Raw genomic sequence first — 13,221 nt, forward strand, 5'->3', positions numbered from 1 at the left:
CACTTTTGCTGTGCTACACTAAATAATGTAAATTGAACATTCACAGTTTTGTCACCAAGTTAAATTATCACTCATGATTGAGACTGGCCACTGCAAAATTGTCCTATACATACCATGCAGTCGTTTCTACGACAGCAACAAGTCAAATTTGATACACAACAAAAGAGATAGAATACCAATTACAGTCAGCTCAATGATGCAATAATATGCTTAAAGATTTTTAAAGATAGTTCTGTAAATAAAAAAAACTTACGCATATTATGATTCCAAACCAGTTGCTAAACGCACTTTTTTATGTTGCAGATTTTCTTTAAAATGTTTCTTGGAATCATTTTATTTGGTCTCTTCAACGGGATAGCTGTTCTTCCAGTGATGCTGTCAATTTGTGCACCGTTTTTGAACCGTGAAGAAAAACTCTCACCTGGGGATGTTGAAAATGTGCTACACTTTAAAAAGTCCTCCAAACAACAAAATGCTGCTTTGAAACTGAACAAAAAAATCAACAAGAGGCAGTTTTCAATATCTGTTACCGGTATGTCGACGAGATTTCCTACAGCTAGATGCAATTCTGAATTTCAAAGAATGTTACAGGATGGTACTAGCACATTGGGGAAATATCCTTCAGACAGGCACGCAAGGGACAAGTATTTTGAGAGTGTTTTCAACCCTACCAGACCTGTTGCTGGAAGAGCATATGTATCAGATGGCTCGTACCTTGAAAATATCCAGAGGTTTGACCACCAATTTTTTGGAATCTCAGCAACGGAAGCAAGGAGCATGGATCCACAGCAGAGAATGTTGTTGCAGGGAGTCTATGAGGCTATTGAAGATGCTGGTCTAACTCTTGAGGAGCTGCAGCAATGTATAACTGGAGTCTATGTTGGTATAATGAATCTTGACTATAGCTCTGTCGTCCTCAAGGATGACACCATACTATCGCTTGATCAGTTTGCGAGTACTGGAACGGCTTTTTCCATTGCTGCAAACAGAATTTCATTTTCACTCAACTTAACAGGACCGAGCATTGCTATAGATACAGCCTGTTCTTCGTCATTAACTGCTCTAAGCGTTGCCTGCGATCACCTAGAACGACGCTGCGTAGATGTTGCAATTGTAGCTGCTGCTAATTTAGTTTTATGTCCGCGAAAACAAATAACAATTTGCAGGACAAATATGCTGGCACCTGATGGCAAATGTAAGGTGTTCGACGAAAGGGCAAATGGGTACGGTAGAGGAGAAGGCGTCGTTGCATTTGTCTTAAAAGCAAGCGACCTTGTCAGTTGCAGAGATCAGCCTTACTGTGATATTCTTGCCTGGGGAGTGAATAACGATGGACAGACCGCCGCACCCATTACTGCACCTAGTGTGGAAACACAGCGAGATCTAATGAAGGAAGTATTGCAACAATCTGTTGTTGATCCGCAGGATGTACAATATGTTGAAATGCACGGAACCGGGACAATAATTGGTGACATGGTTGAAACAAAATCAGTTGGTGATGTTTATGGCAAAACAAGGAAACCAAATAACCCAGTGAAGATAGGTTAGATATCTAAAATAGCTATGTCCTGTGATTTATTTAAGTATCATTGATGATAGTGTTGACGATTAATTTTTTTCCCCAAAAAATTACACTTTCTTTCTTCAAAACCAAATTTTTAGAAGACAATTTTTGATTAACTTATAAACATTTCAAATATTGGGTTTTTAGTATAATGTTGAGATACGACTACATGGGATTGAGTCCTGAATGTGAATGTGTCTGAATTCAAAGACAAAATGTTTTTAGATTCGATGAAACATGCAATATTTTGATCTCTTTGATGTCACTAATGACATTCCACCTTAAGAAATGTTCAAATAAGAGCAGTAAATGAAAAAATATAGAACACAATCTTTTCGTCGCACAAAATTTAGAAATGGATATTTTGAGAAAAGCAAACATTTTGAGTTTTACTCAGAATTACTCAGTATGACTCAAAATGTTTGTTCTATTCAAAGCCATCTTTAAATTTTGTACCACGAAAAGATGGTATTCTAAATTTTCTCATAAGTATTTTTCTAAGAAGCATAACACCTCATTGTGCTATTTGGGGTTTTAGGAAGTGTGAAGTCAAACATAAATCACACAGAATCAGCAGCTGGTTTGGCCGGACTTGCCAAAGTTTGCATCATGATGAAAACTGAAAAGATTTTGCCTACTGTTGGAATCGAAAACCAAGCAGTGAGACTAGATATTGAAGAAAAAAATCTTGTGGTTACAACTAAGACTTGTGATTGGCCAGATTCGAGCAGTAAACCCAAAGTTGCAGCCATAAATTCTTTCGGATATGGTGGAAGTAATGCTCATTTGATTGTGCGAGAAGCTGATACAAAAAATGAACATAGCGTGAATGTTAAGAAGATATCGCACCACTGTAAAGGGTCCATGAAGGTTTTCGTTATTTCAGCAAGGTCCCAAGCAGCCTTGATCGATTCAGCAGTATCATTTAGTGACTGGCTTCTTACACTGGAAGACAACGATGAAAATATTTCTAATGTCTGTTACACACTATGTGAGCGACGCTCCAATCACAACGCTCGACTAGCGATAGCAGCTGCGAATTTGAAAGAAGCAAGAGAATTGTTGACCAGGTTCTCCGTCAATCCTAAAGACAAAATCACAGGCATAACCGCTGGAAAGACCTCAAAACACTGCACTTCTGTTGCTTTCGTGTTTGGTGGGCAAGGATCTCAATGGCTTGGGATGGCAGGTGACATTCTATCCAACCCTACAATGTTTAAGGAAATTAAAAGGATTGACAAACGATCAAGAAAAAGAGGACATAAAGGATCTTTGTTGGCATATCTGAAAGGAGAAGATGACAAGTGTAAAGAGGACTGTCTTGTCACGGTGCAACTGTCAATCTTTGCTCTGCAATATGCAGTCGCCAAGTTCTTGAAAACGAGTGCCTCGATCATCCCAACAGCTGTAGGGGGTCATAGCTTAGGGGACATTACAGCTGCCTGTGTAGCTGGCATAATAAAAGTGAAGAAGGCAGTTGACGTCATTATGGCTAGAGCATCGTTGCAAGACGAGTGTAAATCACTTGGAGCAATGGCAGCTATAGGTAGGTCACTCGACTACTCATACGTATTTTTAAATAACAAAGGTCATTGAGCTAAAAACATCGTATTAACTATAGCAGCAAGGAAGTAATTCATGCAATGTTACGGTGCTTTATCGTAGTTATCTTACAGATTACAGATGTTCGAGGTTCAGGCGGTGCTCCGATTTCGCAGCACAGGAATCAACGTCGATTATCGCTTATGAAAAGCTACACCTAGTACGCTTATCATTCTCACCTTTAGTTTAAATGTGTTTCTTGTAGGTGAGGATTTTGTAACCAGCCCTGTCCGTTATGCCTTTTTCTTTTTAACGTTTCGGTGTTCCTTTCAGGGTTGACCACAAAAGAGGTTGAGGCAATTCTTGAACAATTGTCCCTAAAGCAGCAAATCTGCATAGCGGCTGTCAATGATAAGGCAAGCGTAACGATATCTGGAGATAAAGAGGCAATCGAGAAAGTGGAAGAATATATCAATTCAGAGAACAAGAGCATATTCTGGAGGAAACTTGCAACTCACAAGGCATTTCACAGCCACCACATGGATTCAATCGAGAACATGTTCAAAGAGAGAATAAAGAAAGCAAATATCAAGCCAAAGCGATCGCAAACCGTATTTGTCTCTACAACCGAGGGGCGAAGGGTCGAGGCCAACGAAATCGATGATGATTACTGGTGGAGGAACTTAAGAAACCCTGTACTTTTTAACCAATGCGTGAAGAAAATGCTAGAAGATGGCATCTCTGTTTTCATTGAAATAAGCCCAAGGCCTGTTTTGTCCCATTACATCAAAGCAATAGCAAATCAATTGGAATCTGACAATATTTCTGTCATACAGGTAAAACGACAAAGTTTGTCCTGTTTATCTTATTGAGCTGTTCATAAAGGCCCTTTATTGATGCTATTTGTATTTTGTTCTGGGGACGCTTGACGATCCCTTAAAACTTCATCTTACCTAAAAATACACACTTTAAAAATACACACTTTCAAAAGACACACTTTCAAAATTCAAGTTAAGACCATTGCATTTCAAAATTCAATATGGGTACGTAATTCGTCGGCAGTAACATAAAATATCTATAGTCGCCTGGAACTTTGTATCCAACGCTGACCCTACAAATTAGCACAGTAGCTGAAATAGAGCTACTCAATTGAGAGTGAAGAAAAAGGTGACCATATAAATTATTCCCCTTTGTTTTTTAGCTAAAAAGACCTTTACTAGTGTAAATATGATGTCTTTATACTTTTTAAGTATGCACTTATAATATGTCTAGGCCAGTTGCCTAACTATATAAACACTTTTAAAATCAATAGGCACTGCCGAAAAAGGGAGAGGAGAAAAGATTACAACATTTGTATGCACAAACAATTGGCCAGATGTACACATTAGGATATGATGTATCTTTCAATCTGCTTCAAGACCAAAGGCAAGGAAAGTTTATTCGATTTCCTAACTACCCGTGGCAGGAGGTCGATCTCTGGGTAAAAGACGAATTTCTTATACCAAAGCTTTCAATGAACATGCTTGGTGTCTCTGAAATCGTAACATCAGAGAAATGCACGTGGAAAAATGAGATAGATTTATTTAACTATAAATATCTCAATGATCACAAGATGAAGTCAGCAGGTTGGTCTTGTTTAATTTTCTACTTTTTGCTAGTGGCAGCAAGGATTTTTCTCTTTTAACATAAAACGGGATGAAATTATATGAACAGTTTGTTGCATCTATATAGAAAAAAGAAATTTAATTGATACCTCAATGGGGGAAATCTTATGGTATCTTATGGTATGACAATCTCAAGGGCCTGTCTTGGCACGAAAGTTACATGTATATTTGTCTAGACTTCTGAAAAAAGATTTGTTAAACCAAACACAAGCTGTAGAATGATAAATTATGTTATAAGAATGCTGAGCAAGGATGTTTTTGGCACTTTTTCTGGTTGAAGTGGCGCAAGCAGAAGAATGCCTTCAAACCGTAGTAAAAACTTTTTTGATTTTTTTCCTTGCTGGCAAATTTTATTTAATACCAGGGCTTCAGAAAAGGCAACATTGAATCTAATGTTGGTTTTTTTCCAAATCATGAAGGTTTTTTTCCAAAATCAATTTCTCAATAAAGAGAACAACGACTTCTAAAGTTAAGACGGGAAATTAGGAAAACTTGAAGATGCCAACCATTTTTTGCCAACGTGAATTAGCCTTAATTCAAAACGCAATCAATGGTTCTGTGGAAAACAGTCTTTGTTTGCTTTATTTTGCAGGAGTAATAATGCCTGGTGCCTGTTACATAGAGATGGCCCTGGAAGCATCAACAATCAGCAACAAAACTGGGCCAGTAGTTTTGAAGGATGTTATATTCCAAAATATCCTGCCCTTAAATGAACACATTGTCAGGAAAGTAAAGTGTGTAAAAAGCAAGCTAACATGCGACGACCTCCACGACTTCAGTGTTTTTAATTTCACTGAGCAAGGAGATATGCCACTTGCAAGAGCTACCTTGGTTTCAATTTACCAAAAAGCAGATGAGAATGCTATGTCAATAGCAGAAGCAAGTACGTCACACAAAACCTATTTCACTTAAGAATATGGAAATCGTTTTTACTTTCCTTTAAATTTACGACCCCCCCCCCCCTTAAATTAAATTAAATTAAATTAAATTAAATTAAATTAAGACAGAATAAATGACTATATCCTCCCCGATGATATCTTTTTGGAGGAACCATTGAAACGTTAGCAAGAAACTTCCAAAGAATTTTTTTAATATCAGACACGGGGAAGGGAGTAAGGGGCGCACAGCGCCTTTCATAGCAGGGACGCCGGAGCCTATTTTAGAGTAGGGGGCTCTAGAAAAAAAGAAAGGCTCCTGTCATTCTTTGCCATAGTTATCTTTGATGCCACAACCTTGATATCATACTTAGCGAAAAAGTGGGGATGGGGGCTACAGTCCCGTGTAAAAGCTACTCTTATTATTCTCATAGATATTAAGTTTCTTCAGATGACGTCTTTGCACCAATTATTTCTGTATCTGGGCTGAAAGAGAGAAAACATATCCTGGGCCGGTGTTTCTTGTAGAATTAAGTTGTTCTTTGTCTTTATCATTTTTTTTGTCATTTTAGTGGATGAGTTAAAAACTTCAATAGAAACGATCTCTGAAACCGACTCTGGTGTGTCGATTCGAATGCAATCTCAAACGGAAATTCAAGACAGCGACCTTGAAACCAGTATTGATGACCATTCTGAGCCAAGTGTCCCGGAAATAGTAGCAAACCCCGAAGACATAGTCATCATGTCTAAGTTGAATTTTGGACCTGATTATGAGGTGCTTAGCTCAGAGCAGTTCAAAGACCTTGCATTGCAAACTGGGTTTGATTTTGGTGAAACGTTTAGCCTTATCGAGAAGGCGTGGTCAGCTGACAGCAAAGCATTAGTCAGACTGAAACTGCCGCCTGTGTTGATAAAGGACCTTGATAAGTCCGTTGTGTGTCCCTGCATAATAGATGCTTGTCTGCAGGCCTGCATAGCGATTGGCTCAAAAGACCAGACTCGTCAAGTTATTCCTATTGGTGCGTATTTATTTGTTATCTTGCTATAAATCCCTCTCTTATTGGATCTAACCGCCTTCGATGTCTACATGCGTATGTTGTGATCTAGCTATTAATGGCAAAACCAGACCTGATAAGAACGAATATAACCTTAGCATTGATAGCAGCATTCATACTAAAATCTTAAAATATTTTGGGCCCACAAAGCTTAATGAATGTAGAAGTAAATCTTCGCCTGAAATAAACTATGAAATTGCTATTCCTTAGGTGTCAAAACAGTTCGCTTGAATTCTGTGTCGCGAAAATTTAGAGATCTGTATGGGTTTGCAGAGATTGATGGCACAACACCTGACAGTTGTAATGTCAAATTAATGAATAGCTACGGACAAGAAATACTTATTCTGAATGGATTCCAGGTACTGCTGACTCGTCTGTTTCACAATGTTTTAAGCTGAATTCTTTTTTAGTTGATAAAGCTCTTGTGGCTAGTGACTTTAAACGATAAATCCCTTTCTTCGTCGTGCTTATTTAACTTGTGGAAAACTAAATTGAATCAAGATCTACAGAAAGAATCAGATAATAAATGTATCTGGCGATCGCAGTTAATATGTCAAAGTTAAATAAAATTTTTAAAAGCAAATTGTTTCCACAGAGGTAACTTTTTCAACGTACTGGATGAAAACATTTTTGTGAAACTAGGTTTGGTGTGTAGAGTAGAAGGTTCCTGAATTAATAAACTGAGCTCAACACTAAATGCAATTATCAGGCAATTTACTTGATGGAACTAAAATATTTACACGGTTATAGAAAGGTTCTAAAAGGGACGGTAGCATTAACGAGTTCAAAAAAGTGCGTAGGTAGTTGAATTCCTAAGGTTGTTAAAAAATTTAAGTTTTTGCAAAGAATATGTCTTTTTCAATTAACCTTGAACATTTTAAGGTTTTTATTCGATTCTGTAGGTGAAAGAGCTTTCAAGACCACAGAGACGCCCGATAATGGAAAGCAGTCTTTATGAAATGAACTGGATCCCAGCAGAGGATTCTCAAAAATCTGACAATCTTGGAGAATATGACGAATTTCTGATTCTTGGTTTCAAGGATTGCTGTCTTACGAAGAAAACCATCGAATGCCTAACAGAATCTGGTGTTAAAAGTGAACACATTTTGTTCAACGAAATAAAAGGGGGAGACATGGTATTGAGTTTTGCGAAGGAGTTCCAGGAACGACTAGAAAAAGGAAGTGATGTCAAAAAACGTGTAATGGTGATCAACCTTCTTCCCTCGTTTGCACACAGCTTATCCTTGGGTGAAGATTTAGCCCTCACTGCACAGTGGCTGTGCTTTGAATCAACTCTGATGATTCTAAAAATACTTCATGAATCTCAATTATCCAACAGCAAAATTGTTGTCTTTTGCTGTCAATCTTTTGGGACCAACATTACTGATAAGGAGGATTATTCTCTTCCATGGGGGTCAACTTCCCTCGGCCTAGCTAGAGTCACCAACATAGAGACAGATATTCCTGTTATTCCAATCGATTTGAAGAAAAACCCTTCAAAAGAAGATATCAAAGCCGCATTATCCTCTGTCCAATTGCGATCAGTAGAGGAAGGCCTTGTTGTATCGCCATCAACAATGTACCAGCCAATTCTGCAAAGAGTAGATCCAGCAAAGGTAATTTCCCAACACTTGTGACATTTGAGTAAAACTCTGATTTAGAATTATTTTGAGTCTTTAGAATCTTTTCTGCTCTAGTTGCGATATTTGAATCAATGGCTGTTGACAACGATTTCGTGGCTCTTTTTCTTAAGTTTAAAATATATTTGTTTCAGAGTAATTTTGTTTGGATTTTTTCTTCTTTTTCTTTTATGGTGTATGATTTTTTCCTTTTTACTAGTAAATGTCAGTCATAAAATTGGCTTGACATTATCAAACACTTTTTGAACCAAAACACTTTTTGAATCTTAAAGCTATACATGACAGCTGCTCAACTTATCTTGCTTAATGCGTGATACTATTCTAAAGCTTTCTTACCAATCAAGGCTTCAGTGGATGGACAGCTTAAAGAAGTGTCTGGAATCAGCAATTTTTATGTATCCTGGTCTGCAAAAAAAGAATCCTTCTGCGTAAAAAGTGATTTGCCAAGGTTGAATATAAGACCAGATGGCACAGTATTGATAGACATCCATTACATCTCGTCACCTACTGGAACTTCAAAGCACCTTCTAAAGAATGTACGAATGACAGAATCCAAACATTTGCTACAATGTGCTTTTGGCATTGTTATCGACGTAGCAGAGAACGATGTTGGATTGCAGCCCGGTGATGAAGTCATTGCAGTGTACAACAGCAAGTGGCTCAAAGATCGAGTCCGACTCCCAGCAGAACAGGTTTTCAAGAAACCTCGATCGTTGCCTAATGAGGAGGCTTCAATCCTGCCTGGTAAAAATAACATTTGTGTGATAATTCAAGCTCTATTTTATAACAGGTCTTCGAAATCAATTTAACTTTCCAAAATGTATCTTAATAATAAATAAAAAATTAACTGAAAAGGGACACTGAAAACTAACTTCAAAGAGAAAATATCCAATCAGAGAGAATTTATTTTCTTACAAAGTATGATGTGAAATGAACAATAAAAATTGATTTAATGTTATTAATATTCTGTATGTTCTAAACATTTTTTGCCTTTACATTAACAGGGCTATTCGCATTGGCTGATAAAATCATGTCGAAAGTGTTGAAGACCGGAGAAGGCATAACCAATATATTTATTGCTGGCAATGATTCTGTGAGAGGCTTGACCTGGGCTCTTGCTTCGGTGGCGTCTTCTAAAGATTTGGAGGTTTCATGGGAAGATAACTCTAATGACAATTCGAAGCATCGGCTGTTAAAAGATATCTCCAATGAATATCTGAAAGCAAATAGGATACATAGCAAACTATTTGATTGTGTAATCTGCCCCTGTGATCTCCACCCGGTTGATCGTGAAGCTTTGATAAGTGCAACCAGGAAAGGTAAGGCTCTTCAGGCAATCGTAAATTTTGAGCAATGAGTCGGTTAGACGTCAAGTATTACTTGGTACTTGATGCTTTTAACTGAGGACATGTTGAATGATTGATAGAGAAATATATGAATGCAAGCTGTGTGGTACCGAACGAGATGGTTCTACGTAGCGAGCCTGTTTATCTCGCGTGTACAGCTTTGTCTGTATTATAGCAGAACAGACTTGCGTGTACAGCTTTGAATGCGGCATATTGCAATTTATACATACCAGATTTACATTAATATACATTTAAATGAATAAAGTTGTAATTTATTTTAAAAAGTTGAGTTCTCACTATGTATCATTATAAAATTCGCTTTATATTTTCTTCTTTGTGACAATCCAAATTGAATGAGCGATACAGTTTGCTTTTCTCGAAGCCATTTTCAATGAAAATAAATATTCTGTAACAGATCAAAAATTTAACAGTGAAAGTGATAAGACTTTGTTATTCCCTCATATTAATAGAATCATCTGTTTGTCTTGTAGATGGAGTTTTTGTTTTTCTGGATAATGAATTCACTCCATCAACAAACCAATATGACGTCGGCCGATCAATAACAGTACTGAACATCAAATTACTTGACGTCTCACTTTCTCACGCACTCCTTTCAACGTCAATCGCTAAATTGGCAGAAACGCATAGTCAGAGTATTCTAAACTCAATGCCAGATTCCGAATCCTACACTCTCGCAGAGATTTGCAGCTCAAAAAGCTTTGTTGAAGAGTCAGCTGTACTAGATTGTATAAAAATTACCCTAGATGCTAAAGAGACAGTACCGTTGCATGAACCATCAATGGATATCCAGGGACTCAAGAAAGACCGTAGTTATATGGTTATTGGAGGAACGAAAGGCCTTGGTTTGAACACGGTGTCATGGCTGGCGACAAGGGGTAGATTTTTATTCGTTGCTGAATTGTTTTATATGTGAATGAAAAGAGAATTTCTTGATTGGCATCATACAGCTTCGCTCCAGCTCTTACATAGAAATATATAAAATTTTATATTTAGACTCAGAATATCTTTTGTTCCAATCTACGCATCTTAGCTTCTCTATTGCTGTATATGTTGGGTGATGATTAAAACATAACGGCTTTTTGCAATTTTAATTAAAAAACAGAGCAAGTTTACCATTCTTAGAATATAGAAACTGGTTTCAAATCGATATACTGAAAGTGCCTGTTGCAAGTTGTCTGATGAACTGTCATTTTCATCTTCTAAACAGGTGCTGGCACCATCATTGTTGTGGGAAGGACAGAGCCTTCGAAAAGTACTGTTGCAAACTTCGAAAGTTTGGAAGAAAGACATGGGACTGAGATCAAATTTGTGAAGGCAGATATAAGTACGAGAAAAGGAGCCGAAGTTTTAGCGAGGGAGTTAGAATTTCACACCAGACTAGCAGGTGTCGTAAACAGTGCTGCTGTCATAGATGACAAATTGTTCCAAGATGTAGATAGAGACAATTACCAGAGAGTTATGCAACCCAAAATAACTGGTAGGTTTTCATTTCATCACATCTTTCATCAAGTAGGAAATTTCGCAGTGGTAAAATATGTCCAATAGCGGACGCGGAAGAATGTAAAAATAGGTCACATAAGGCCTGTTTACTCTTTCACGAAAACCTCGATTTCTTTTTGTATTAAAGCCAAGCAAGCCATGCATATTATTATGAACTGGGAGGAAAAGACATCTTTTTAGTTAAGCATTCGACTCAACCTGAATTACTTTCGAAGGTTTTACTTTCTATCGTGGTGCTAGAAAGTCTTCAGTAATTTAGTTGCACATGCAGCTGTATTGCTAGGCAATACTCTAAAAAATATCGTTAGTTACTGCCTGAGACTATAGAGGTGCTCATAAATTTTCCGTTTAAGAAAGTTTTCAACATTCATCGTAAAAAATAGTCTATATACAAACAGTAGTATTATGGTGTTTGTGAACCATTGCATTCAGTTTTTGTGAAGTTGGCTAAACATTACTGGCAATGATTTAGTTTCTTAAGCCCTGGCAAAACGACTAAACATTTCACTGAATATTTCACTAAACCTTTCACTTAACTTTTGTTTAGTGAAAAGTTTATTCGTTTTGCCACCCTGTTGGGTGTTGTTGAGCAAAGTTTGATGCTGGTCAAAAATGTTTAGCGTTGTTTAATGTTGTTTAGCAAATGTTTAGTCGTTTCGCCACCAATTAAACATTTATTGTGATCACGCAGGCGCACTAACTGTGAAAATCCAAAGTTTTTCGTCGGTTTTCGTTGGTTTTCCTGTCTCTATGTAACCTAAGAAGCTTTATGAGACATCTGCATATCTCGTTGTACGCCACTGTGTCTTTCTCAGCAGTCAACTTTGTTGTCAATGTGGTAAAAAGTCTTTTCTTTCCTCGTCGCTTAATCCAATTCTTATTTTTATTCACTGCTTGTGCATGAAACAAAATAAACCAAAAGCAAATTTATATGCAAGATCCCCTACAACCCAACAGCGTTATAGACAGCTCGCAGTTCAAGAAAGTTGAGTGAAGTTAACTGAAAAGTTTGGTCACGTTTTGTCATCCTCGCCAAACTTCGCTCAACTTCACAAAACAAAAGTTGAGTGATATGTTTAGTAAAATGTTTAGTCGTTTTGCCAGGGCTTAAAGCAATAAGCATCGCCTATCCAGGTTTCATCCTCCAGGTCCACAGGGTAGTTCCGACCTGCTGAATTACAGATTATTCATTTCATGTCGACCTTACTTTCATTTGTAAGGACAAACGTTTCAGGCAAATGATGCTGGTATCGTGCAGTGTAAACGATAAATTCATAGGTCATTGATGAAAGATCAATTCAATTACATTTTCAATGTTCCTATTGGATGTATTAAACAATTTGATAGAGTTTTTCAATTACGAGATTGCTTCATGGCGGCAGGTTCATATAATACCCCCCCCCCCCAGCCTATTCAAGTAATAATTTTCATAGCTTCAAAAATGATAAACCGATGCAAAGATATAGAGAGTTATTAATGTAACTCAAATCAATATTTCAGGTACTCTGAACTTGCACAATCTATTGGAAAGTCGGCACGAGCAGCTGGACTTTTTCGTTCTATATTCATCAATAACTGCTGTTTTGGGAAACGCTGGACAAAGCTCCTACTCTGCGGCTAATGCTTTCATGAACAGCTTTGCAGACTACCGTGCTAAGATTCTTGGCAAGCCATGCTTAGCTGTTTGCTGGGGAGCTATGGGTGGAGGAGGAATATTGGAGCGCAATGTCAAAGTGGCAATGCTATTAGAGAAATCTGGCTTACACTTGCTTGACATTCCAACAGGTTCGTCTTTGAATTGTATCAGTAAAGTGGGATAAGTTAAAAGACAAACCTAAACCATTTAATGAATTTTGGCAGGAAATCCATTAAAGCAAAATTGCACTACAACGTTTCATTCCATATTTGATTATGTGATTCTGTGAGGTCCCACATTAGTTAAAATAGATTCAGTTTACCATATCATATCCACAAATAACTTGGAAGGAAACATTGAATTTATGTTGATTATCAA

The 13,221-nt window shown here is 37.4% G+C and overlaps 1 protein-coding gene across 1 annotated transcript in view; it reads left to right on the forward strand.

Annotated features, from left to right (window-relative positions):
* LOC135690814 (uncharacterized) overlaps window positions 1–13,221 on the forward strand; it is a 44,779-nt gene that overhangs the window by 24,386 nt on the left and 7,172 nt on the right. The window contains exons 3-15 of the mRNA XM_065208485.2: window positions 304–1,543; window positions 2,103–3,110; window positions 3,440–3,942; window positions 4,419–4,731; window positions 5,363–5,653; window positions 6,218–6,664; window positions 6,911–7,059; window positions 7,603–8,316; window positions 8,685–9,084; window positions 9,345–9,659; window positions 10,178–10,582; window positions 10,915–11,184; window positions 12,708–12,992. Coding sequence (XP_065064557.2) covers window positions 304–1,543; window positions 2,103–3,110; window positions 3,440–3,942; window positions 4,419–4,731; window positions 5,363–5,653; window positions 6,218–6,664; window positions 6,911–7,059; window positions 7,603–8,316; window positions 8,685–9,084; window positions 9,345–9,659; window positions 10,178–10,582; window positions 10,915–11,184; window positions 12,708–12,992 — 6,340 coding nt within the window. The remainder of the gene's footprint in view (window positions 1–303; window positions 1,544–2,102; window positions 3,111–3,439; window positions 3,943–4,418; window positions 4,732–5,362; window positions 5,654–6,217; window positions 6,665–6,910; window positions 7,060–7,602; window positions 8,317–8,684; window positions 9,085–9,344; window positions 9,660–10,177; window positions 10,583–10,914; window positions 11,185–12,707; window positions 12,993–13,221) is intronic.

The sequence above is a fragment of the Rhopilema esculentum genome, chromosome 4 (genome assembly GCF_057945365.1).
Source record: "Rhopilema esculentum isolate cy_ngs chromosome 4, ASM5794536v1, whole genome shotgun sequence".
Classification (NCBI taxonomy): Eukaryota; Metazoa; Cnidaria; class Scyphozoa; order Rhizostomeae; family Rhizostomatidae; genus Rhopilema; species Rhopilema esculentum.